Source organism: Micromesistius poutassou (genome assembly GCF_964030765.1).
Source record: "Micromesistius poutassou genome assembly, chromosome: 2".
NCBI classification, from domain to species: Eukaryota; Metazoa; Chordata; class Actinopteri; order Gadiformes; family Gadidae; genus Micromesistius; species Micromesistius poutassou.
The window spans coordinates 3,909,538-3,933,680 of NC_140272.1; the positions used below are offsets into that span (position 1 = coordinate 3,909,538).

At 48.9% G+C, this 24,143-nt stretch overlaps 1 protein-coding gene across 1 annotated transcript; it reads left to right on the top strand.

The window, feature by feature from the left end:
• Nucleotides 1–120: 120 nt before the first annotated feature.
• LOC311339276 (uncharacterized protein) lies at nucleotides 121–23,943 on the top strand (the record flags this gene model as incomplete). Its single annotated transcript, XM_084464656.1, has 7 exons — nucleotides 121–490; nucleotides 13,991–14,323; nucleotides 15,430–15,460; nucleotides 19,521–19,768; nucleotides 22,787–22,861; nucleotides 23,154–23,298; nucleotides 23,829–23,943. The coding sequence occupies exons 2-7, from the start codon at nucleotides 13,993–13,995 to the stop codon at nucleotides 23,941–23,943; spliced, it is 945 nt and encodes a 314-aa protein (XP_084320782.1). The 5' UTR covers nucleotides 121–490; nucleotides 13,991–13,992.
• Between the last annotated feature and the right edge of the window lie 200 nt (nucleotides 23,944–24,143).

Sequence of the window (24,143 nt, forward strand, 5' to 3'; positions counted from 1 at the left end):
CCGGCCGCTCCTGAGAACTCTTCGCCTCCTTTGTGTTGCTGCCGTCTGAGAGGGAGCCGCGAGGGGTCTGAGAATGGGGGAGAGGGGGTGAAGCGACGAACAGACAGAGAGAGAACGAAGGGAGAGGGGAGGACGACGACCCACCTAAAGAGAAACGGAGGGGGTGAGAACAAGGGAGAGGGGAGGGAGGGAGAGACTGACAATGCAAAGGGGTGTGACCTCATCTAGGGCAGCCAGTGCACTCTGAGGCGCGAGGGAGAAGTTGTGGGAAAGTAAATAGTGCGCGAGGCAGGAGGATTCCACTCGGGCTCGTGCCACTTGCTGCCCTCGCGCGGGAGAGAGAGAGAGAGACACCGGGGATGGGTCCGCGAGACACGGCCGCGTGACTCACACCGGGAGGTTTATACGGTGCACGCGCCGGGATCCGGAGACCCGCGAGCTGGAGGAGGAGCGGTCGAATCTGAAGGAATTACCCGCGGAGCACAAGGAGGTGAGAGGCGCGCATTGGTTTACCGCCCACAGGACTTTCCCTTCTTCCGGTACCCCACTCCTCTCTGTCTCCCCCTCCTCTCGCTCCTTTCTGTCTCCCCCTCCTCTCGCGCTCTCTCCTCCTCTGCGCGTCCAGCGTGGCTAGCTGCTAAAGACGGCGCGTCGGGCCGGCGGTAACCGGACTACCGGTAACCGAACTACCGAGGGGTGAGTCCGCTTCGTCTTCGTCCCTCTCTCCATCGAATTGCGACATCCTCCCGAGGATGGGGAGAGGAGAGCTAGGGGGGAGAGAGGGAGAAGCTGATGCCCGGGTGGCCTCTCGCTTCAACACACACACACACACACACACACACACACACACACACACACACACACACACACACACACACACACCCTATCATGCACGCCGGTTGAACCGGGGCCTGGACGTGAGGCGTTGTTAGTGGGGAGGATACCGGGTTACCGGGAGGATGGAGGAGCAGCGGGGCGGGCTGTGTTTATGATCGGTTGTACTCACTCCGCCCTGGGGAGACACGGCCGCGGCCACCGCTCCGTCATGATGGTCCCTTCCTGGAGCAACAATAGCTCCTCCCGGGTTGGGTTTCATGCTACCTCATCCCTATAGCAGAGAGAATGGACGGGGGGGGGGGGGGGGGGAGTGGGTGGACTGCAGTCGGAGGGGGGCAGGGGACCCCAGATCATCTTATTTACATTTTGGCCCAGGGGACCCCCCCCCTCCCCTATACTCGCCGGATGTCCCAGAGCTTAATTTGAAAGAAACTGTAGAACGCTTTGTGTGGCTATTTCTTTTTCTCCCTCTTAACTTTTGTGAGGCTGGTTCACAGGCGTCCAGTAGACATTAACAGCCCATGCATGTCCGTCGCTCACAAAGACCCCACTATTAACTGAAAACACCACCACCCGTTTATTCTGACACGCATGAAGTTGGACGTAGAAGCGTCTACATCAAACTTTTTGTCTGTCAACAAAAATGGCTGGTGTGTTCAGTGTAGGCCTGGGCGATATGGCTGAAAGACATATCACGATATAACTTGATCATATTGATCGATATCGATAACTATTGATCATTTTAATGATCTAAAAAGACTAGGAATTACCATGCTGGATTTAAACACTTCTGTTTAACACTTAATTCATTGTTCTTCATTGATAAATACTCCAATGTCGATACAACAATGAAAAACACTCAAATATTGTAAAAAAGTATGGAACAGTGTTTGTGTAACAAACCCAGCTGCTAGATTTGGTGGTCCAGTCTCTTATCAATATATATTGAACATGTTTTATATTGATATTGATCAAGTCTATCACAATACCATAATTTATTGTTTTATTGCCCAGGCCTAGTTCAGTGAATACACGTCTACAGTGTATGTCTATACTTTAGACGCACACTCACACATTTTTCCTGCAGGAAAGCACATGCACAAACATGCAGCAACAGCTTGGCTTTTTTAGGTCAAACTTAAAGTGAGTCATGATATGAGAGTTCCACCTCCACCACTGGTCCCTGAGGAGCTGTACTTACACACAGCTACGCTGCATTCATACACAGAGGGAATACTGGCTGGAAATACTGTTCTGTGTTCCTCAGTTGATGTGTCATGATTTGTTTAGGATGTGTGTGTGTGTGTGTGTGTGTGTGTGTGTGTGTGTGTGTGTGTGTGTGTGTGTGTCAATGCTCTCTGACAGTTGCTTGTGTGCTTCGGGGAATCTGTCTCCCGAATGAAAGAATCAGCTTGAACTCTTAGGGGACTGGTTGTGTATACAGCATGACTTTTATTTGCCGTTCAAAGAGCATGTTTAAAAGTGCAGGTTTACAGAAGGTGTCTCAATGGATAGCATAAAATATTAACAATGTCTTTCATCTTTAAAAATGCCTTGTTACCAAACTATCCAAGTTTGATCATATTTAATACAGGCCCATTTCCTCCTCTGAGGAATGCTCAACATCCTGTTGAGATGTCTAGGTTCATAATGGTTGTGGCTGTCTGGTTTGGTGGCGATGCCCAGGCTGATAATGATCTCTAGGGGACACACTGAAAGTACAGAATGCAGGTTTTAGTGGCCTGTAAAACTGAGGTGTAAGACTGGGTGATGGCAAAGGTTACAGGCTGTAACGGGAGAAATACAACAGAGCTCCGTAAAACACAGCCGACAGGACGACCCCAGCAGTCTGTCGCCCTCGTCCCACAGCCTTCACTAGTTATATCTGTCAGTTGATTCAAACGACACGGCCGTATTCCATATTTCGGAGTCGCAGAAGCCAGCCGCAATTACTGAAACTGTAGTTTTCTCTTCAAAATAAACCCACACATCTCCAGAGTCTCTGTCGCCCTTGACAACCAGAGTCCAAGGGGGTCATGGTAAATGCAGTTTCTATTTCTGGAAACTCAACTCAGAGTTTTCTTGCTAGAGTTTTCTTTCTCTATTGAAAATATATATATTTTCCTATTGCATATGTAAGGGTTAATGTACACCGACGCGAAGCGGAGGTGTCTTACTTCTCCCTGAAGGGGCTTATTTTAGATAATGACCAGCAACGTTCTATACATTATCCTGCTTATTACATGGCTACTTGCCAAAATGAAAAAATAACTTCACACAGTGTGTCTTTTTACAATTTATTAGTTACCAGCATTCGTAGTGTTGATCAGCAGAGAAATAGTCTGCCAAAGACGTTGACGTCGCTTAGCAACCAAATACTCTGGGGTTGATAAGTTACCAGACTACTTGTGGAGTGATACGAAAGACGTGAAAAAAATCCATCATCATCATTATATGCTTAGCAATGGTCATTATTGAAAAATAATTGACCGCTGGAAGTCGGGAAGGCCCATGCAAGTGAACGGAGCTGTGGAGCCGTGAGAAGTGTGTGTAACATTTGAACGAAAGCTAATTTAAACTTTAAGGCATTTGATTGCACGTGCTTCCTCTACGTGACAGTACATCCCCTGCCGTTCTGTTCTCCGCCGCTGGGCCCTGTGGTTTCATCATGGGCCGTGCTGGCAGTAGTAACCTTGGCCTGGCTGTGAACACAGATGGCAGAGGGGTGCTGTGTGGCTCTGCTGCCCCTCTCCGCCTCTCCTGACCTGGACAGATGCGGCCGCTGCATGTGTATCTTCATCCACATCCCCGCCAGCGAGCCATCACTGCTGCTGCACTGGTGCATGCTTAAACGACCAGACAGGCCAGAGCGTAGCGGGCACAGGGAGGTCAGACAGACGGCGGCCTCAGTAATGCATCCCTCTGTGTGTTGGAATAGTGGAGGGACTGTTGCAGGACTGGAGGAATACATGAGGGACGGGAGCGCAGAGTACCATGACCTTTCATTGCTGAACTATCTTTTGAGTTATCCTCTTGGTGGTTGTGTGTTTGCATAGTAATGCAATATCACAATCTCACCCTTTTGCAAGATTACTTTAGATTAAACCTTGTTGCACACTGCAGCACAAGTACTATCCAGTGATACACAGTGAGTGGCCAACACAGCCAGCATACTCTGCAGGTATTACAGGCTTATAAAGATATTTCAAAAGGTTATTATCATGTTGTCATTTCCCACTCAAAGTTGTCCTTTTTCCTGATCCCACTGAGCCATGTCTGCGGTGGCAGTAGCTCAGGAGGTAGAGTGGGTTGACTGGTAACCGGATGGTTGCTAGTTCACTCCCCGGCCCCTCCTAGCTGAGTGATGAGATGTCCCTGAGCAAGACGCCTCACCCTGACTGCCCCTGACCAGCTGGCTGTCGCCCTGCGGGGTTGACTCCGCCGTGTGTGTGTGAATGTGTGAATGAATGGTTGTAAGTCGCTTTGGATAAAAGCGGCAGCAAAAATCCCCTAAATGTCTGTGCCACTGACAAAACTCCAAGGTACAGTACAAGTGTGAACTTCTAGTTTCCCCTGGCAGCTCCATCGACCATCTGTCCTAAGTACCTGCTGGGCTGGTTGTTTACCGTTGCCGGCAGCGACCAGCTCCTTGGGACAGCGTCACAGACCAGAGTGCTGGTGGGTTTGTTTGGTTGCCACCTTCCGCTATGGGAGGGACCCTGAGCTGGGAGAACTACTCCAGTCCGGGCCAGCTGCTGTGCAGGGCCATTGTCTATTGATGCCAGCGTCCTCTGGCTGTAAAGTTTACCCGTGGACAAACGAAGGCCATTGTAGATCATTAGCTGGCAGAACATGGGCCTGGGATTCAGCAGACTGCCGGGGTAAACTCTGCTCGCTAGTGGAAGCATTGGATGTTTGCTGTGACTCGATGGTGGGATCCTTTTGTTGATGTTACGTCACTGAGACTTTCATTAGTGTGATTCAAGCCAGCCGTCGTTATTAAGGATGCATACCCTTAATCATATTGATGTCTGTTGTCCTAAAAGCTACAGCAAACACATGGGCTGTTTCTGCTTTGTTGACACATCATGTAGGAGGTTTTGTTGACAGAGAAACTGGCCTGTTTGTCAAACGCTCATTACCTCACCTCACTATAATGATCCGCTTGTCTTCGTCCAACAGTAGACAGGAGTTTGATCAAGTAAATATATATGCTGAGTCTTGAACCAAACAGCTCTCTGAAGTAACAAGTATTGGATCTGGAGACTGTTTGTATTAAACACTGTACCACGCGTTAGCGAGTGACTGCAATGCATTGTGGGGTATGTAGTCGTCTTGACTAAGGGCGCACTCACATTAGACGTAAACATACTCGGGCACGGTGCAGATGGCCTAGTGTGAGTGTGCCCTCAGTCTCTCCCGGTCTGCGGTGGAGTTCCCTCCGGGGGTGACTCCCTGTGGACACTCCAGCGGACTGTATAATCTATTCTGCTGTGATGCTGCCAGAATCACAGCTCCACCCAGAGCTGGTTTCATCTGAACTGAAGTTGTTGCTCATTGACACTCTCGTCACAGATAGTCTCACTGCACTTTGTAGTGAGGGCCCAAAGATATAACCGGACTCATTAAGCGGAATTTAAGTAGCTGTAGCTGTACGATGCAGGACACTGGGGAGGTTGGTTTGTCACACACACACAGAAAGAGAATCAGTGCGACGGCACAGCTGTAATTTGCAAACGTCTGGGAGCTGTGTTGAAATGCTGTCTGTGTGTACGCCTCAGACCAGAGGCTGAAACTGGTTCTACGGTGACATCATCACTGTCACTCAGCCCCCCCCTGTGTGTGTGTGTGTGTATGAGTGTGAGTGTGAGTGTGTGTGTGTGTCCTGGTATCTTTTTGTCTGCTCTGTGTGTTTGCAGGGAGATTAAACAACCAACTAAAATAGAAAACAAAAGAACACCCAAGGGCGATTTGGAGTAGCCCTTTTTTCTGAATGGGGATAGGGGGAAGAATAGGGGAGGAAACCAACTCTTACAAGTTACACGCCCTGTCACTGACCTACATAAAGCACAGCAGACAGCCTCCACAAGGGGGCAGGGGGCCGGGCAGCCTGGGTTTGGGTTATGTGTGTTTTGGATGCTGTAGTGGAACGCACGCACGCACGCACACAAACCAGCGTTATTTCAGTTTTGATTTGAATCAGGTTCTTAGTTTATTGTATTCCCAGATTTATTTCAGTTTTATCTTCAGTTTTTCTTTGTTATATTGTTATATTAGGTGTTTGTTTATATTACCTTTTTTAGTAGGTGGTTCCATTCATCTATTTGCTAATTCAAACTTATTTAAACTAATATGAACCATTATACTCAGAATATAATCACAAAACAATCTGATTTAATGAACACTTTTTGGAATAATAATTACTGCATAGATTGCATATCCTGCCCTATCCTGTATCGTGTGTGTAGAAGGCAAGAAGCCAAATATTCATAGATACTTTCACTTTGCAACTCATTTCTCATCTAATAACGACTCTTTGGTTGGACAGGTTTTAACAGGCTGCAACCATTTCCAACGGAGTTAGGAGTGACTCTATCCTGAGGAAACCTCTCAATGTCTAGAGCAGCAGATGAGACTAGTGTCCGTCCTGTCTCGCTGGACACAACATGAACATTTGTGATTTTCTAGTTTTTTAAAATTTACATAATAAAACTGAAACTGTTGGGATGTTATATGATTTCTATTTAGTTTTAAAGTCCTGTTTCCCATTCAGTTTAGATTTAGTTTTTTCTGCAAGCTCGGTTTTAGTTCTTATTTCAGTTAAAGATGACTTTTTCTATTTAAATTGACTTCAGTTTCAGGTAACTACAATCACACTGATGTGAACATAAGCACACACTTACGCACACACACACTCGTACGTGAGCTACCACAACAACACTGACATGAACACATGCCGTGAATCTGCACGCACACACTCACGCACACGCACACACAGACGTGAACAAACCAACAGACACACTGAAAGGCTCTCAACAGTAACTCCTCAGCTTCAGTTTCCCCGCTGAACGGGACTCGATCAGCCTGCTCTCCCAGGACTGATGGCATTGCCTCCGCCGTAGCGCTGTGACATCATCCATTTCGTGAAGGATTTGAGGGCCCGGTCCGCTGGCTCACTGAGCGATGACTCCTGATTGGTCCACTCTGGAGCTGAGCGTTTGTCTAGATTAGTTATGGTGGTATATAATAACAATCTATTACGCCTGGCACGGCGGCTGTAGCCTCCCATTATGACCATGCACAGAGCCAGCACGCTGCTCTGTGATGGCAGATCAGACCCAGCCTCCAGCAGGGCCTGCTCCACGCAGACAGCCTCCCGAGGAGCCTCCACTGGGCTGTGGTTCCTGACTGCTGACCTATGGGCCAGCCAGCATCGCTGTGACGAATGCAGGAACAATGCGTTCATGTTTTTGTTTCAGGCCTCCCCTCCACAGAGCAGGCATTGTGGATTGTAGTCCACTGGGTGGGTGGGTGGGTGATGGGGGGGGGGGGGGGGTTTGTGGTGGCGGAGAAATGGGTCTGTTGTCAACTCGTCAGAGGGGGGGGGGGGCGGCGTGTCGGGGTTACACCCATCTTCCAGTCATAACCCAGAGGCCTGGTGCGTTAGTGAAGACAGACTCTTTCATTATTGTTCCGCTCGTCCGAGCCCAACGGTTGCTGTGCTTCGAGCTACGGGCAGGAGAAACCAGACAGAGTAAGCTTGGTTTTGAGTTCATCCAACTGGGACCGTCCCAGCCCTCTGTTCAGGCCTCCCTCCACGGCCACGCCCTCAGACACATGGCTAGCTTTAGCAGTAGCTCTGTCCGGCCTCGTGGAAGACTGGGGTCACGTGCAACGAGTGCACAGGCAGAGTGAGCGCAGGTAGGTAGGTAGGTAGATAGATAGACAGGTAGGTATGTAGGTAGGTAGACAGGTAGAAGGAGCAAAAATGAACATGCATCATATCCATACAGTTTTTTTCTGTATTGGTTTTGACAGCCAAACGTCCGCCCACTCCCTGTAGGCCCGTACCTGTTGCCTCCTCCCTTACCCCGACCGGCTCCTTAAGAACCTGTTCTCACTCTCAGGTCATTAAGGTAAAGGTGCTAAAGGCCTAAGATAGTAACAGGTAATTATCACTTGTTCTTCTTAAGAGGCCCCCTGTTTAGGGGCCCTGGAAGGTTTCCAGAGCCCGATCATATCCCCCCCCCCCCTTCCTCCTCCTCAGCCCTGATGCCACCCAGAGCCTCGTGTCCACGCCGGTAATGGTAATGGCGCTCGGTAATGGCGCTCCCAGGACCCCGGCCCACGTCCTAATCACGCTGGTGTTCAGGTGAAAGGATAAGGGCCTGTGCTTGAGTTGATCTGTGAGGGGCCCCGGCTGGAGGGGCGGCGGGGGGGGGGGGGGGGCGGGGGGGGTGGCGGCGCTGCTTTATGGACTCCTTTCCTCCTCCTCCTGGAACGGCCCCGGCAGCGGAAGCGTTTGAGCGGCTAATAGAAATGCAAAGCAGATGCTGTACTGTGTCCTCATGGGTGCATTGGAGCGGCTGCATCTGCCCGGGTGGAGGGTGGTGCTCTGTCTCTCTCTGTCCGGGTGGAGGTCGCTCTGTCTCTCTCTGTCCGGGTGGAGGTCGCTCTGTCTCTCTCTGTCCGGGTGGAGGTCGCTCTGTCTCTCTCTCTGTCCGGGTGGAGGTCGCTCTGTCTCTCTCTGTCCGGGTGGAGGTCGCTCTGTCTCTCTCTCTGTCCGGGTGGAGGTCGCTCTGTCTCTCTCTCTGTCCGGGTGGAGGTCGCTCTGTCTCTCTCTCTGTCCGGGTGGAGGTCGCTCTGTCTCTCTCTCTGTCCGGGTGGAGGTCGCTCTGTCTCTCTCTGTCCGGGTGGAGGTCGCTCTGTCTCTCTCTCTGTCCGGGTGGAGGTCGCTCTGTCTCTCTCTCTGTCCGGGTGGAGGTCGCTCTGTCTCTCTCTCTGCCCGGGTGGAGGTCGCTCTGTCTCTCTCTCTGTCCGGGTGGAGGTCGCTCTGTCTCTCTCTCTGTCCGGGTGGAGGTCGCTCTGTCTCTCTCTCTGTCTGGGTGGAGGTCGCTCTGTCTCTCTCTCTGTCTGGGTGGAGGTCGCTCTGTCTCTCTCTCTGTCCGGGTGGAGGTCGCTCTGTCTCTCTCTCTGTCCGGGTGGAGGTCGCTCTGTCTCTCTCTCTGTCCGGGTGGAGGGGTGCTCTGTCTCTCTCTCTGTCCGGGTGGAGGTAGCTCTGTCTCTCTCTCTGTCCGGGTGGAGGTCGCTCTGTCTCTCTCTCTGTCCGGGTGGAGGTCGCTCTGTCTCTCTCTGTCCGGGTGGAGGTCGCTCTGTCTCTCTCTCTGTCCGGGTGGAGGTCGCTCTGTCTCTCTCTCTGTCCGGGTGGAGGTCGCTCTGTCTCTCTCTCTGTCCGGGTGGAGGTCGCTCTGTCTCTCTCTCTGTCCGGGTGGAGGTCGCTCTGTCTCTCTCTCTGTCCGGGTGGAGGTCGCTCTGTCTCTCTCTCTGTCCGGGTGGAGGTCGCTCTGTCTCTCTCTCTGTCCGGGTGGAGGTCGCTCTGTCTCTCTCTGTCCGGGTGGAGGTCGCTCTGTCTCTCTCTGTCCGGGTGGAGGTCGCTCTGTCTCTCTCTCTGTCCGGGTGGAGGTCGCTCTGTCTCTCTCTCTGTCCGGGTGGAGGTCGCTCTGTCTCTCTCTCTGTCCGGGTGGAGGTCGCTCTGTCTCTCTCTCTGTCCGGGTGGAGGTCGCTCTGTCTCTCTCTCTGTCCGGGTGGAGGTCGCTCTGTCTCTCTCTCTGTCCGGGTGGAGGGGTGCTCTGTCTCTCTCTCTGTCCGGGTGGAGGTAGCTCTGTCTCTCTCTCTGTCCGGGTGGAGGTCGCTCTGTCTCTCTCTCTGTCCGGGTGGAGGGGTGCTCTGTCTCTCTCTGTCCGGGTGGAGGTCGCTCTGTCTCTCTCTCTGTCCGGGTGGAGGTCGCTCTGTCTCTCTCTCTGCCCGGGTGGAGGTCGCTCTGTCTCTCTCTCTGTCCGGGTGGAGGTCGCTCTGTCTCTCTCTGTCCGGGTGGAGGTCGCTCTGTCTCTCTCTGTCCGGGTGGAGGTCGCTCTGTCTCTCTCTGTCCGGGTGGAGGTCGCTCTGTCTCTCTCTCTGTCCGGGTGGAGGTCGCTCTGTCTCTCTCTCTGTCCGGGTGGAGGTCGCTCTGTCTCTCTCTCTGTCCGGGTGGAGGTCGCTCTGTCTCTCTCTCTGTCCGGGTGGAGGTCGCTCTGTCTCTCTCTCTGTCCGGGTGGAGGTCGCTCTGTCTCTCTCTCTGTCCGGGTGGAGGGTGGGTGCTCTGCCTCTCTCTGTTGGAAGACAACATATTATTAACCATACACATTTAGGGAATTTAGCTGATGCTTTTATCAAAAACAACTCTAAGTACATGTCAGAAGAAAGAGAAACAATATATCTGCCGGTACAGTAAGGATGTTCATAGAACCAAGTGCCAAGCACTAACAATCACTAGGTTAACCCATTCCCTGTATACAACACAAATAGCTAGGATAAGAACCTACACGATGCTAAGTACTATTTTTAAGTGCAAGGACGTACAACATACAATAAGTGCGTACATAAAGTTCCAGGACTTGCCAAGACATACACATTCAAGTCAATAAAACAGAGCGTCAAAGGGCTGGACAGGATAGCCATAAAATCATAATATCCAAATGTGCTGTCAGACAAAAGTTCATAGGTTCATAGTTCAATATTGTAGTGGTTTGCTTCAGTTTTTCTGGGGTGCCAGTCAGTACACAGCCTGACACTGATCAGAGTGGTAAAGTCTAGTCAACAGTCAACCCATACAGAACGAGGCATTCATGAACATCTGCTGTACGGGAATAATGCCATAAAAACAGAGGTCTTGTTTAATAACTATTGACATTGGTTCACTTTGTTTTGGAGGCGTAGGCGATGTCAAACACTCCGCTGCTTTTTCGTGGCAATGCGGCTCTTTAATTGTACGGAAAAGACAAAGAGCGGCTCATTACAGACGACTCGATCAGCTGTGATCGCCCGCTGCCTACACTTTGTTTTCTCGATGAAACGTTGGAGAATATTGAGCGATGAAACGTTAAGGAGATAATTGAGGTCTCTGATGTTGCAGCACATGTTCCCATCAGATTAAACGGGTGTATACATCTTCATTAATCTGCCGCAAAGCCTGCTCAGGCTGGGGCTAACCGTCTCTGTTAAAGCCATATGTCTTTCTGTTGTGAGCCAACGTGGTCGCAGCCCCACCATCACTATGGCTCTCGCTCTCTGAAACTGGGGAGTGGCTGATGTTTATCACGTCTTAGTCTCAATCGAAATGTGTTTTGTGTGATCTACATTGCTCTCTTTTTGTACAGTGGGGCCTAGTGGTGAGCACTGCTGCCTCACAACAGAAGGTCCTGGGTTAGATGCTTCCAGAAGGCCTTTCCAGTAGGGCTGGGCGATTTGGCCTAAAAATAAAGTCTCTGATTTTTTCAAACCAAACTCGATTATCGATTTTAATCTATTTTTTTTCTATAAATGACAAATATATATATATATATATATATTTTTTTTTAAGTATTTGAAGTATTTGTATTTTATTTGAAGAATAACAATGATTAACAAAAGCTAAATTTGGTTGCCACAGACTTAAGGCAAACTTAACTTCTTTTTCAGCGCATGCTGCCATGTTGACATTTTACTAAAAAATTATTCTTTTTTTAATAATCGATTTTTCTTTTTAAAAAATCGTCCTAAACCATAAATTCGAATTACGATTAAAAATCGACTAATCGCCCAGCTCTACTTTCCAGTACTCTGTGTGGAGTTAGCGTCGTCCCTGTGTCCCAGACAATGCCCCTGCCCTGCCCATAACTAAAGCAAGGGCCCTTGCAACCTGAGTCGGTTCCCCGTGCTGTAGCTGTGGTTATAGGCAGTGCCCGGTTGCGCCCGCCTCCGTACTTCCGCTCAATTTTCATTTCCCTTCAGTACTTCGGTCTAGGTGTAGTGTATGTTCAAACGATTTCTTTTCCCTCAAGTTTGTCCCTTTAATCAGCGAACAAGAGGCGCGGCCTGAGAACAGTGACGAGAACAGCGCGAGTTTCAGTTGTAGTCAAATGAATACCAGGAAGCAGCAGGAAGAAATACGTCACAACCAAACATTAGCGATTGGTTAAGGCAGATCCGGAGTGGCACTGGGCAGAGCCAATAGGTTTTAAACTTCAACAGCACCCGCCTTCAAGTGAGCAATCGTTTGTCTCTATAGCAGTTCTAGACCATCGTTATGAATGAAATGAGTACGAAGGTCTAGTTATGACTAGGCTAGGCGGTGTTGGGGTAGTTACTCCAAAAAAGTAATTAGTTATTTATTACTACTCACTTATTACTACTTACTACTTACTACTACTTACTTTGTAAATTGTAATGAGATTACTTTACTCGTTACTGCATTTGAAAAGTAACTTCACTACTTATTACTTTACTTTCAATAAAAAATATAAAAATAAAGGTGACTTTATCCCCTACAATTAAAGACATTGTGTCTTCCTCTCACCCCTTGCAGGCAAGAGCAGCCTTCTCACGTTTAAAAAATGCTGTCTATCTAGTGCACCATCATTCCTTTTCTTGTTGGCGGACCAAATGTACGCGGTGGACACATGATCCAGGGACTGAAAAGTTATTTTGAGCTTCGATTCCATGTTGGATTAACACTTGTCCAGGTAATGGGATAATGTTTTCCTGTCGGATGTTGGCTTGCGCGTTGTGGGTATTTTATCTAGTATTTTTCTAAATCTGGGTTGTGACAGTTGAAAGACGCCTGTCGCCTGGGCATAGAGTGCATTTGACTCGAATATTTTTGTCCTTTCAAGTTATAAACTGAAAGTAATCGCCACTGGCCGAAACGCCCTTTCTCCGTCTCCATCTCTATCTCCATTTCCCTCTCCCCTTCACACCAGCAGCTTCGTCACTCAAATCGATCGCTATGGCACCGTGCCGAGGCAGGCAGCACACAGACAGGCAGCACGCACACAGGCAGCACGCATGCACACACCACTTAAACAGATCAGAACTTTACACACAGGCAAACACGGCTTGGGTAACGCAGGAACGCGCGTTCCTATAGTCTAGTAAAGTAGTGTAGTTACCGATATTTTTAGTGTAATGAGTAGGCCTGGGCAATAAAACAATAAATTATTGTATCGTGATAGACTTTTGATCAATATCAATATAAAACATGTTCAATATATATAGACTGGACCACCAAATCTAGCAGCTGGGTTTGTTACACAAACACGGTTCCATACTTATTTACAATATTTGAGTGTTTTTCATTGTTGTATCGACATTGGAGTATTTATCAATGATGAACAGTGGAAGGACATATTAAGTGTTAAACAGAAGTGTTTAAATCCAGCATGGTAATTCCTAGTCTTTTTTGGTCATTCAAATTATCAATAGCTATCGATATCGATCAATATGTTCAAGTTATATCGTGATATGTCTTTAAGCCATATCGCCCAGGCCTAGTAATGAGATACTTTACTTCGTTACCCAAAAAAGCATAAAAATAATATCGTTACTGTAATCCGTTAACTCGTTACCCCCAACACTGGTTATAGGTTACTAATGTCTTATGCTTACAGGCTTGCTTGTTTTTTTTAATGAAGGTTCCTTTGGACTAACCCAGTTGCTGTGCGGTTTTTACTCTGCAGTACACAGATCTTATACCTAAAGACAGTGTGACTCTGTGTGTGAGTGTGTCTTTTCCCATCCACCCCATGCCATCAGTTTATTCACAAGGAGGAAAACGTCAAAGACAAATGAACTCTCACTAACTCCTAATTTACCTGAAAGTTTGAAATGATGTTCTTATATGAACCCAGCTTCCTCCCCCACTCCCTCACCACACTAGAGGCTGTGGGGGGAGTCTAGTGAGTGAGGGGGTTTGACTCCCAGCCAAAAGGTTCTGGGCTCAAACCCAACTCCCACAAGCTAACCTCAACTGCCCCTTAATTAAATTCATCTAAAAAGAACAAGTCCCTTTGGATAAATAGCGAGTCCCTTTCATCCCTTTTGGAAGATAATGAATCCCGTTGGTTCTTTCTCCTCCCAGGGATGATGTCCACCGTGGCGCCCCAGCCACCACAGAGGGACGACGAGGAGGAAGAGGACGACGAAGAGCAAGGAGAGCCCTTTGAGTTTGACGACAGCGCGGACGAGAGTGTCCCGGACGCCGCCGTCGTAAAGACCCCCCCCTCGAAAGCTGAGACGGCCGAGGCGACGAGCGTAAAGGTTGAGTGTGAGGCGCCGTCCGCAGCCAGCTCTGGTCCTCAGTCCCAGCGGCCCACGTCCACGGTGCCAATGTCTCCCCCTGCTGGTCAGGAGGGGAACTCCACCTCGGACAACACCACCCCCACCACCCCCGCCACCACCACCAGCAGCACAGGTACGGGGGCCTCGCGGTATCAAGGGCACGTATGAAAGCTCACGGGTCACAATCCTACTGTTGCATTGTGGGCAAATACCTCCACTGGCCGCCTTTGTCCAGTCCAGATGAGGGCTAGCCCGCTCTGTGTGTAACGTGTAAATGTTTGTCCTTGGCACAGCGCTGGATCACTTCCTCATGTTGCCCTGGCAACGCGCTGTGCATGCGGCGGTGGTTGCGCCGCGGTCTGACTGTTGCTCAACAGGATTTATTTTCTTTCAGTATTGCCCCGGGCGGCCGAGCACAGGCGAGTGTAAGAGTAAACTTTCCTGTTAATTGGTTAAAGACGTGTGGTTTTAAGCAGGATATATCGACGACCGGACTAATGCGGCTGAGGAGGGGGGGTAATTAGACCCCCCCCACCCCCCCCCCCCCTCTACTTTAATAGGGAATTAATATCTCTTAAGAACTCCTGTTGGATGAAATGGAAGCAACCAGGGGCTCAATTAAAGTGTTGTGTGGTAGTCCTGTGTGGGGTCACGCTCTGAGCTGGCTGCTGCGTGGGGGGGGGGGAGGGTGGGGAGGGGGGGGAGAGGGGGGTCCTGGTGGGGAAGAGGGGGTCCTGGTGGGGGGGGGGGGGGGGGGGGGTCCTGGTGATAATAAGGTCTCATCTGAGGAGGAGGGCTGCGTTACGCAACCGGTTGGAAAGGGAGGGAGAGACGGAGAGGGGGGGGGGGGGGGGGTGGGGGGGAGAGAGGATCCAGGCTACTTTAACAGCGGAGGACATTAGCATGCAGCAGTAGTGTTGGACTTGCTTCACAGAGTAATAGAGCTTAAATGGACCTAAGGATGGAAATTAATGAAGGAAAAACCTAGGAATTTCCCATATAATTGTACGTTGATTAAAAATATGGAATAAGTAAGTATTTAGTAGCAGCTATTAAGTAACTATGAGTTAACATCATTCTAAACAGTTAACATCACATTGACTGAGATCATTTGAAGTGTATGTTTCATTGGTTTTGGATGATTTGATGTTTCATAGATTTGTGAATGTTTTTAAGTCGATGGTGTTGCTGTGTGTAACGGTTTTGTTCTGGTGTATTCTTGTGTTTTGAATGAAACAGATCGCCCTGTGGGAGACCAGAGCTCCAGTCGGTAAGTAGTAGCACTTCTGCTTTCTCACATCCTTAGGATGAGACGTTGCTTCCCCTAAACCAGTTATGTATGTTGCTCGGTAAAACATATCACAGAAAATATATGCTCTATATGTTCACTGAGTGTAGTCATATGTAACTATGCCTGGTCATCCTAGGTCACGTTCATCACTTTGTTGTGAATATGAACATGACCTTAGTCCATGTTGTGCTTAAAATGGAGCAATACTTGCAAACCTCCTGCAATTAATCCACAACACATATGCCCACAAGCTACCCTGTACATTGATTAAAAATATGGAATAAGTAAGTATTTAGTAGCAGCTATTAAGTAACTATGAGTTAACATCATTCTCGACAGTTAACATAACATTGACTGAGATCATTTGAAGTGTATGTTTCATTGGTTTTGGATGATTTGATGTTTCATGATGTTTCATAATAATTGCAAACCTCCTGCAATTAATCCACAACACATATGATGTATGCTGTTTGCTATCATACATAATACTAAATTATCCAGAGCTCTCTTCATGATGTTTCCAGCCCAAGTCCTTGGTTGGTTCATTTTAATTTCTTTGAATAAAAACATGACATTGACGCCTGTCCAGGGTTCAGTACTCCCTGGGGGTGAGAGGGTTGCATAGCGGCCTGTGTTCCACGAGCTGGAGGCCAGGGCCTGTAGTGTGAGGGCCACCCTGTGTCTTGGGCTCTAGGAAGTGTGCTGGAGCACCTCTACCAACAGGGGGCACACCTCCTTCATTCCTGTGGGCTTTCCTGTGCTGAAAGCAAGCGAGGTTTAGGTCTGCAGGTGCATGTGTGTGTAGGTGCTTTAACTGTGTGTGTGTGTGTGTGTGTCTGTGTGTGTGTGGATACATTGATTTGTGTGTGCATTTGAATGTGTGCATGGACATGACTGCTTGCACATTGATTTGTGTGTGTGTGTGTAGGGGCACGTTTGTGTGCATGTGTGTGTATTTGTGTGCGTCGGCACATGGCTTTGTAAGTGTGCATGCATTTGCATGTGTGCGCACCGCTCATGTGTGTGTGTGTGTGTGTGTGTGTGTGTGTGTGGGTGCGCGTGCACATGCACGTGTGTCACAGAGGTCTGTCCCTGATTCTCTCTTCCGGGCAGGATTCTGCTGAGCGTGGGTTTCCACAGTAAATGAAGTCAATACTGCGGCTCTTTAAAGAAGCGCTATCAGGAGCGTGCACGTTTCCATCAACGCCGTGCGTCGGCCCGTCAGCACATCTGCTATTCCTGTCAGCAGCCCGGGAATAATTTGGCTAAAATGACTTTGTGATTGTTACGGCGGGAGCATGGGTTATCTTGACCCTGCCGCGACAGCACTTCACCACTCCCAGGGAGTCGGTTCTGTGCCTCTCTGCTACGTGCCCCCCTCTCTCTCTCTCTCTCTCTCTCTCTCTCTCTCTCTCGTGCCTCTTTCTCTCCTATGTGCCTCTCTGCTACGTGCCTCTCTCTCTCCCATGTGCCTCTCTCTCTCCTACGTGCCTCTCTCTCTCCTACGTGCCTCCCTCTATCTGTACGCCTCTTGTGACAACGGTCACCAGTAAATAGCCGTCTCTCTTTGACAGGCGGCTTTCAATAGAGGAGTTCACCAGGAGCCACAGGGAATACATTTGTTTTTTTTCCTCTTTTTCTTCTGCCCTCTACGGGCAGATGGAGAAGTTAATCGTCTTGACTGACACTCACACATTGTGTGTGTGTGTGTGTGTGTCCTTCCTTTCACATGCATGCATTTATTTATGGTATGTATGTGTTTGTTTAATTGTGTGTGTGTGTGTCTACAGGCCTTCCTTCTATTTATTTTTGTGTCTGTCTGTTTGCACATGTCAGTATAAGTGTATGTGTGTGTGTGTGTGTGTTTATTCATGACGTTGAGGAAAAAATTATTTATCATATGGCAGCTGCTGCTGTCTGTGCAGCTCTGGGAAATCGACTCTGACCTTGTGTGGACAGACTGGTCAAGTGGGAGAAGAGAGGTGAAGAGAGGTAGTGAAGGAGGAGAGAGATACCTGGAAAAGATACAGAAAGAGGAGAGATGAGGAGAGAGAGATCGGAGTAGAGAGTGAGTTATTTATTCAGTTGACAGCAACACGCTCCTTCAAAATAAAGTAAATATTCTGTGCCATAACCAAGACCAAATTATATATTTACGTTTCCTTTGATAATGTTTTCCCTTCAGGGAGGAATAAAGTATCTTATCTTATCTCAGACCCAGTCCGACCAGACAGGGACAGTTCTCTACATACTAAACAGAGAAATTCTCTTGGAACTTCAAAATAAAAGTCTTCCCCCCTTATGAAGCTTTCATGAAACTTTCGCAACACCAACTGAATTTCAAAAACTGAGTTTGACCTAAATCTGTAGGCTGGCTCCCCCCTCGCCTCCCGCCTGTCTCTCTGTGTTTACCTGGGCCTCTGATAACTGAGATAACTGCAGCAACACGTTGTTCATGTATAACCTGCGGCATTTCCATGGCAACAAGGAGACAGTTAAGACGTGAGTGGTTTGGATCAGGTGTTTTCATTTGGTTGGATGGATTTAAAACTGGGCTTTAAACCGATATTTACTTTTCGTCTTTGCAAACATTTATAACTAAAAACACTTTTGTGGTGGTGACCCCCCCCAGGTCAGGTTTTTTTTTCTGCATTCCAATTCCTCTCTTCCTTCTGGAGGATTCTTGTGTTTGGGGCCGCTTGGAGGACTTAAAGGGGTCGGGGGTCGTTCAAAGTTGTAAAGCCCTTTGAGACGGTCACTGCCATCGAGGGCTTTACCGGTAGGATTGGATTGACATTGACCTTGCAGCTATGAACGGAATCGTGGAAACACGGTCAGGGCTAGTCCTGCAGTGACCTCTGCTCTCACAGACCTCAGATAAACACGCAGTCCTCCCATGTTAAGAACCATTCTCCCACGCTGAGGCCCATCCTAATAGGCTGTTGGACTTGGAGGAGGAGTCATAAGCACAGCAGCAGGAATGTGTCTTGGCGGCGCTGTCTTTAATTAGTGTTGATGGGCCGGCCCTCCACTCTGACTTAGTGCTCGGGGCTGTGGCGGGGCTGTCTGCTGCCAGGAGCCTCGTACTGCCTTCTAAGGAGCTGTGTTTCTTGGCAGTGGGTGTGTGATGGTGAGCCAGCAGCACGCCTCAACTTGAATAATGTGTGATTATTTTTATGTTGGAAAAGTAAAATTAATAAAAATAATGTTGGTGATTATGGTGAACATTAAGCCTCCGGGGGCCAGAGGAGGTGCTTCCAGGTAAAGGTTATGGTTGTTAGGAAACTATTTTATTGCAACTGCAGGAAATGATGAAAATGATTTTATTATGTTATTGTGTTGTTTAGTTTTTACGGGGGATCAAACCTGACATACATTTCCCAGTAGTAAAAGACAAAGGCAAAGGGAGACATCTTTTTGTGGACGGATAATTCACAATTTTAGAGGATGTTGATTTTTAGTGCTTTACTTAAAACTTAAGTAGAGACGGGTCCCGCTGCAATAAATCAATATCAATATCAAATATATATATATATGTTATCAATATCAAATCAATCAAAGACCATGACCTCTTAGAGGTCATCCCTGATTGGTGTCTACAGGACTAGTCCACCTGGTTGAAACCTTTTGGACAGCCGACCGCAAAGTCACCAGGCACTAGTAGAACCTAGTTCTTTATTTAGCAGAAGATTGGATTTACAGATCGCTGCTGGAGGAGCATGACGATTTGGAAGCCATTATTTTTACAGAAATATCGCAGACTGCTCCATAATCGGTGCGTTTGGTGCGATTGGATAAAAGTGTGTGCCACAACAAAATAGTCAAAGGGAATCCATAAGGGCCGCGCCCGGACAGATATTGTCCTTCCTCCCGGTCGGTGAACCGCTCGCCCTCCCAGCAGCAGCAGGATGTTCTCTGGACGTCCTCCAGCTCCCCTCCGGCTGTCTCCCTTCACCCTCCCAGGAGCCGCACTTATAATGAGGCCTGCTCCTCTCTCCCACTGCTCCTCACCCTCTCCTCACCCCCTCTTGTCTTCCAGGGCCTCCACCAGCACCCCTACCGTCTCCACCTCCGCCTCCACAGCGGCGGACCGACCGAGCGCCGAGACGCCTCCTCCTCTTCCTCCTCTTCCTCCTGCCGCGGAAGAGGAGTCCCGCTCCTCCCCCGGGGAGGGGAGCCAGGCCCCGGAGGGGAGCCAGGCCCCGGAGGGGAGCCAGGCCGCGGAGGAGCGCTGCGAAGGAGACGCAGCGGTCACCGACGACGGCAGCCTGAGGGAGGACTCTGGAGGTAGGGAGACCAGAACCCAAAGCGACACGGTGCGAGGAGCCGCCTGGTACCTGAGGATCAGAGGCTCAAACCGCTGCTATAGGGGGGGGGGAGGAGGGGAGAGGAGGGGAGGGGAGGAGGGGGAGTAGGGGCTGGGGGACGGGGGCTGGGTTCAACTTCTCTATTAGTTCACGTTTCATCATTATCATATGACCCAGAAGAAAATATGATATTGTGAGTTCTAGAGCGCAGAGCTTTTGAAAGCCATAGAGGTGTGTGTGTGTGTGTGTGTGTGTGTGTGTGTGTGTGTGTGTGTGTGTGTGTGTGTGTGTGTGTGTGTGTGTGTGTGTGTGTGTGTGTGTGTGTGTGTGTGTGTGTGTGTGTGTGTGTGTGTGTGGACACTGCTGTTGCTGACCTTGAGTTAAGGCTGCATGATGATCGTATTAGCCCTGTTTGATGCACCCGGCTTTCAAGGATTTTGATACACAAGCATAGTGAGATGGACGACATGAATACATTCATCAGCAACACACGCATACACACACACACACACCTGTGTACACTCACAAACGCATACACACAGGTATGGACACACTCTCCTCGATGATTTGATTTTCTCACGGACATGACATGAATCCAATTAATTCCGGATGAGGATCAATGGAGGACTATTTCCATGAGGGAGTATTGCTTTGGGATTGGAGCCGGCGGTGTGGCGGGGATCTTACGCTGGCTTCCTGCGGCTCTTCAGTCACGTGGTTCAGGCGGTTGGCCTTGTTCACATCTTCATGCTTTTCATGTGCCGTCCTTGTAGTCTGATCCCAGTACCGTCGACTGTATTTGTGTATTCAGCATACATGTTTATAGCCGTGTGTCGGCCTGTGTATTGTGGAGTCCTGTATTGTGATTGTGTGAATGTAGTCGCGTACATTCTTGTAGTCGGGGTTGCAGTTGTGCAACTCTGATTTACAATTAGTTTAGTAATTAGTCACTAATCAGTCACTTGTAGTGCGATTAGATTGTAGTTTGCGGTATTCGTATTTGGTCAGGATCGGCCGTCTTTTGGTCTACATAGTATACTCGTATGGGCTTGTGGACCAGGACTTTGACCACTGACCAGAAAGTGGGTCCAAAGAGAGGTGCTAGTGTAGCATAGCGCCGTGGGTCAGACCAGAACCAGGGTCGCTACAGACCCAATGCCTATGTGTTGAGTACCCTAGTAAAGTCCATTGCAGGTGTATAACAGCAGTATAGCAGGACATGGTACCAAGCCCCAGTAACACTGCCTCCTACCCCCAGGGTTCCAGTCTATTTCCCTCAGAGTCTGTCCATTTATTCTATTTATTTCCACTTTTCTGAATCCCCCTTTTGAAGTGTGCCATGGTGAGGCACTTTGGGCTGGGTATGAAAGGAAATGTTTATGCCACTAATGTTTTCATTTACAGAGGAAGCCTTTGCTTTCTGAATCTTTTATTTTGAAGGGGACAGGAAGTCTTTGACGCTTCTAAACAAAGACTCCAAGGTTATTTAGAGGTGTTGAATAAACACCGTTGACTAATCCATCTCCGGCCGGCTTCATTTAAAGAAACAAACCTCTGTTGTTGCTGTTGCTGGGCAGTGTGTGTGTGTGTCTGTGGACCTCCATGTATTTGTGTGTGTGTGTGTGTGTGTGTGTGTGTGTGTGTGTGTGTGTGTGTGTGTGTGTGTGTGTGTGTGTGTGTGTGTGTGTGTGTGTGTGTGTGTGTGTGTGTGTGTGTGTGTGTGTGTGTGATTGTGTGTCTGTGGACCTCCATGTATTTCTGTGTGTGTGTGTGTGTGTGTGTGTGTTGTTGTGTGTCTGTGGCCCTCCATGTATTTCTGTGTGCGTGGGTGTATTGTTGTGTGTGTGTGTGGCCCTCCATGTATTTCTGTGTGCGTGGGTGGGGCGGATTAGAATGCAGTGTTTCCGAACAAATCCCAATTTAAGGTCTGATCGATGGAGCCCCCGGAGCTGAGTGAGGCTGCCCTGGAGTTCTGGCGAGAGCACAATTTGAATTTGCTCAGTGAGTCTCTCTGGGAACGAGCAATATAATCCCTCCCCGATGCCCCTGGCCCAGAACCTTAACCAATCACATCGGTGTATCTGATATAGGCGGGCCAAAAGCGTTGCTGTTTTACAGACCAGACACGGCACGAGTCTTATCTATTAGCTCCGCTGGTCGGGATACGTCACCCCTTGTGTTCTTCTGATTCTTCTCCTCGAGTTGGGCCGTTGTCATTACCCGTTGCCAGACCCTACGGCTGTGTAGATGTGGCTCTGGACTCCCAGGCTAGCATTAGGCTGAAGCGCTGTACGAGCACCGCTGGCGACGGAGCGCGGCGTCGGAGCGCGGCGCGGGAAGCCGTCAGCGCGGCTGTCGTGTCGCAGGCCCCGTGTCGCAGGTCGTTTCATCGGCACGGCGCCCGTCCTGACTGGACTCCTGGATACACACACAACCATCGAGATGGGAGAGTGTGTGTGTGTGTGTGTGTGTGTGTTTGCACACCTTTTTATGATAAATGCACACTTTGGAATTGGAATTTTGGTGTGTGTGTGTGTGTGTGTGTGTGTGTGTGTGTGTGTGTGTGTGTGTGTGTGTGTGTGTGTGTGTGTGTGTGTGTGTGTGTGTGTGTGTGTGTGTGTGTGTGTGTGTGTGTGTGTGTGTGTGAGATTGATGCAGCAGCAGTATGTATATGTTGACCTGATGTATTTGTATTGTGAGCTGGTGCATGTGCTCTGATCAGGCAGCAGATGAATCATGTGCATGTACAATTTATGGGGGATCTATGATTTGTTAAGAGTGTGTTATTTTGTGTGCATGTTTCGACCGTGTGTGTGTGTTGGTCTGTTTGTAAAGTGTATTTTTGCACTGATTTATATACTTCCTCAAAAAAAGCATAGACGATTGATACGGTTTACTTACTGTGTGTGTGTGTGTGTGTGTGTGTGTGTGTGTGTGTGTGTGTGTGTGTGTGTGTGTGTGTGTGTGTGTGTGTGTGTGTGTGTGTGTGTGTGTGCAGTGCCCCACAGTGACAGTCTGGAGGTGATCTATGATGACGTCCCCACTGAATACCACCCACTATCTCCTGATGAAGGTCAGTACCAGGGAGGCTGTGTGTGTGGCTGTAGTTTGTGCAATGTGCAATGCAATGTGCATATGATGAATGTTTTTGGTCATATATATTTCTCATTCAAAAGGATAATTATGGTCGTATGAAAGCTAATCCTCTCACACAAATGTTTATGTGTGTGTGTGTGTGTGTGTGTGTGTGTGTGTGTGTGTATTGTGTTGGGTCATGTTTATTCTGCGTCTTAAAATATATTTCTCTTAATTTGTACATAAATATAATTTGTGTGTGTGTGTGTGTGTGTGTGTGTGTGTCTTAGAGGATGTGATCTATGAGGACGTGCAGAGAGGCGGTCCGGTCAGTGCAGACAACGGATGGAGCTCCAGTGAGTTCGAGGACTACGACGACCAGTCTGACAATGAAGCCAAAGTCCCCACACGCACCAAGGTATTGTGTGTGTGTGTGTGTGTGTGTGCGTGCGCGCGTGCATGTGCGTGCGTGTATATTTATTCGCCTCTTTTGTCTGTTTGAGTTTATTTTCCATGTTTAAATTTTGTTCGTTTTTTTGTGTGTCAGAGAATGTAATCAAGACTGTGTGTGTGTGCGTGTGCGGGTGTGTGTGCATGTGTGTCTGTGGGGTTATGTGTGCTTTTGTGCTCGACTTCTGTCAAATTCAATCATAAGTTATTTGCGAGGTAAAATGACTTGGATGCATCCCAGCCACGGTGGGAGTTGTCCCTCCCCTGCCTGTCGAACACGACGCCGCCGGCGTTCCAATGAGAGTATTTCAGTATCTCCTCCTCCCCCTCTCCTGTGCAAATGCCTTTTTATTGATGTTGAGATTTGGAAAACATAAAAAGGAACCCATGAAAATATATTTATTGGGCTTGTCTAGATTGTGCCCTGTACATTCTGAAATGAGCGCAAACAAGTCAACAAAGCAGAACATCACGAGCGTTCGGTTGTCCGTGCCAGCGTCTTGTTCTGCGTTCAGCCCCGCGCCGGCAGTACCCGAACCGTCCACTGGGTGGCACTGTGTTCCCACTGCCTCGGCCGCAGCGCTGGCTGTTCCGCCCCAGCGGTTTAGCAGTCTACTCTGCTCCTCGTAGCTCTATTGGTGCGTGTGAGGTGTACACTCTGCCCAGTGTACGCAGCGCCACACAGGTACAAGGACGTTCTGAAACCAGGGTAATAATGACGGTGATAATGATGTATTGTGCTGAGTCGCGGGATTACTTATGCATGGATTCACCACGCCTCCCCTTCTTACATATTGGTCCATGGTGATTGTGTGTGAGCAGGGCCTATG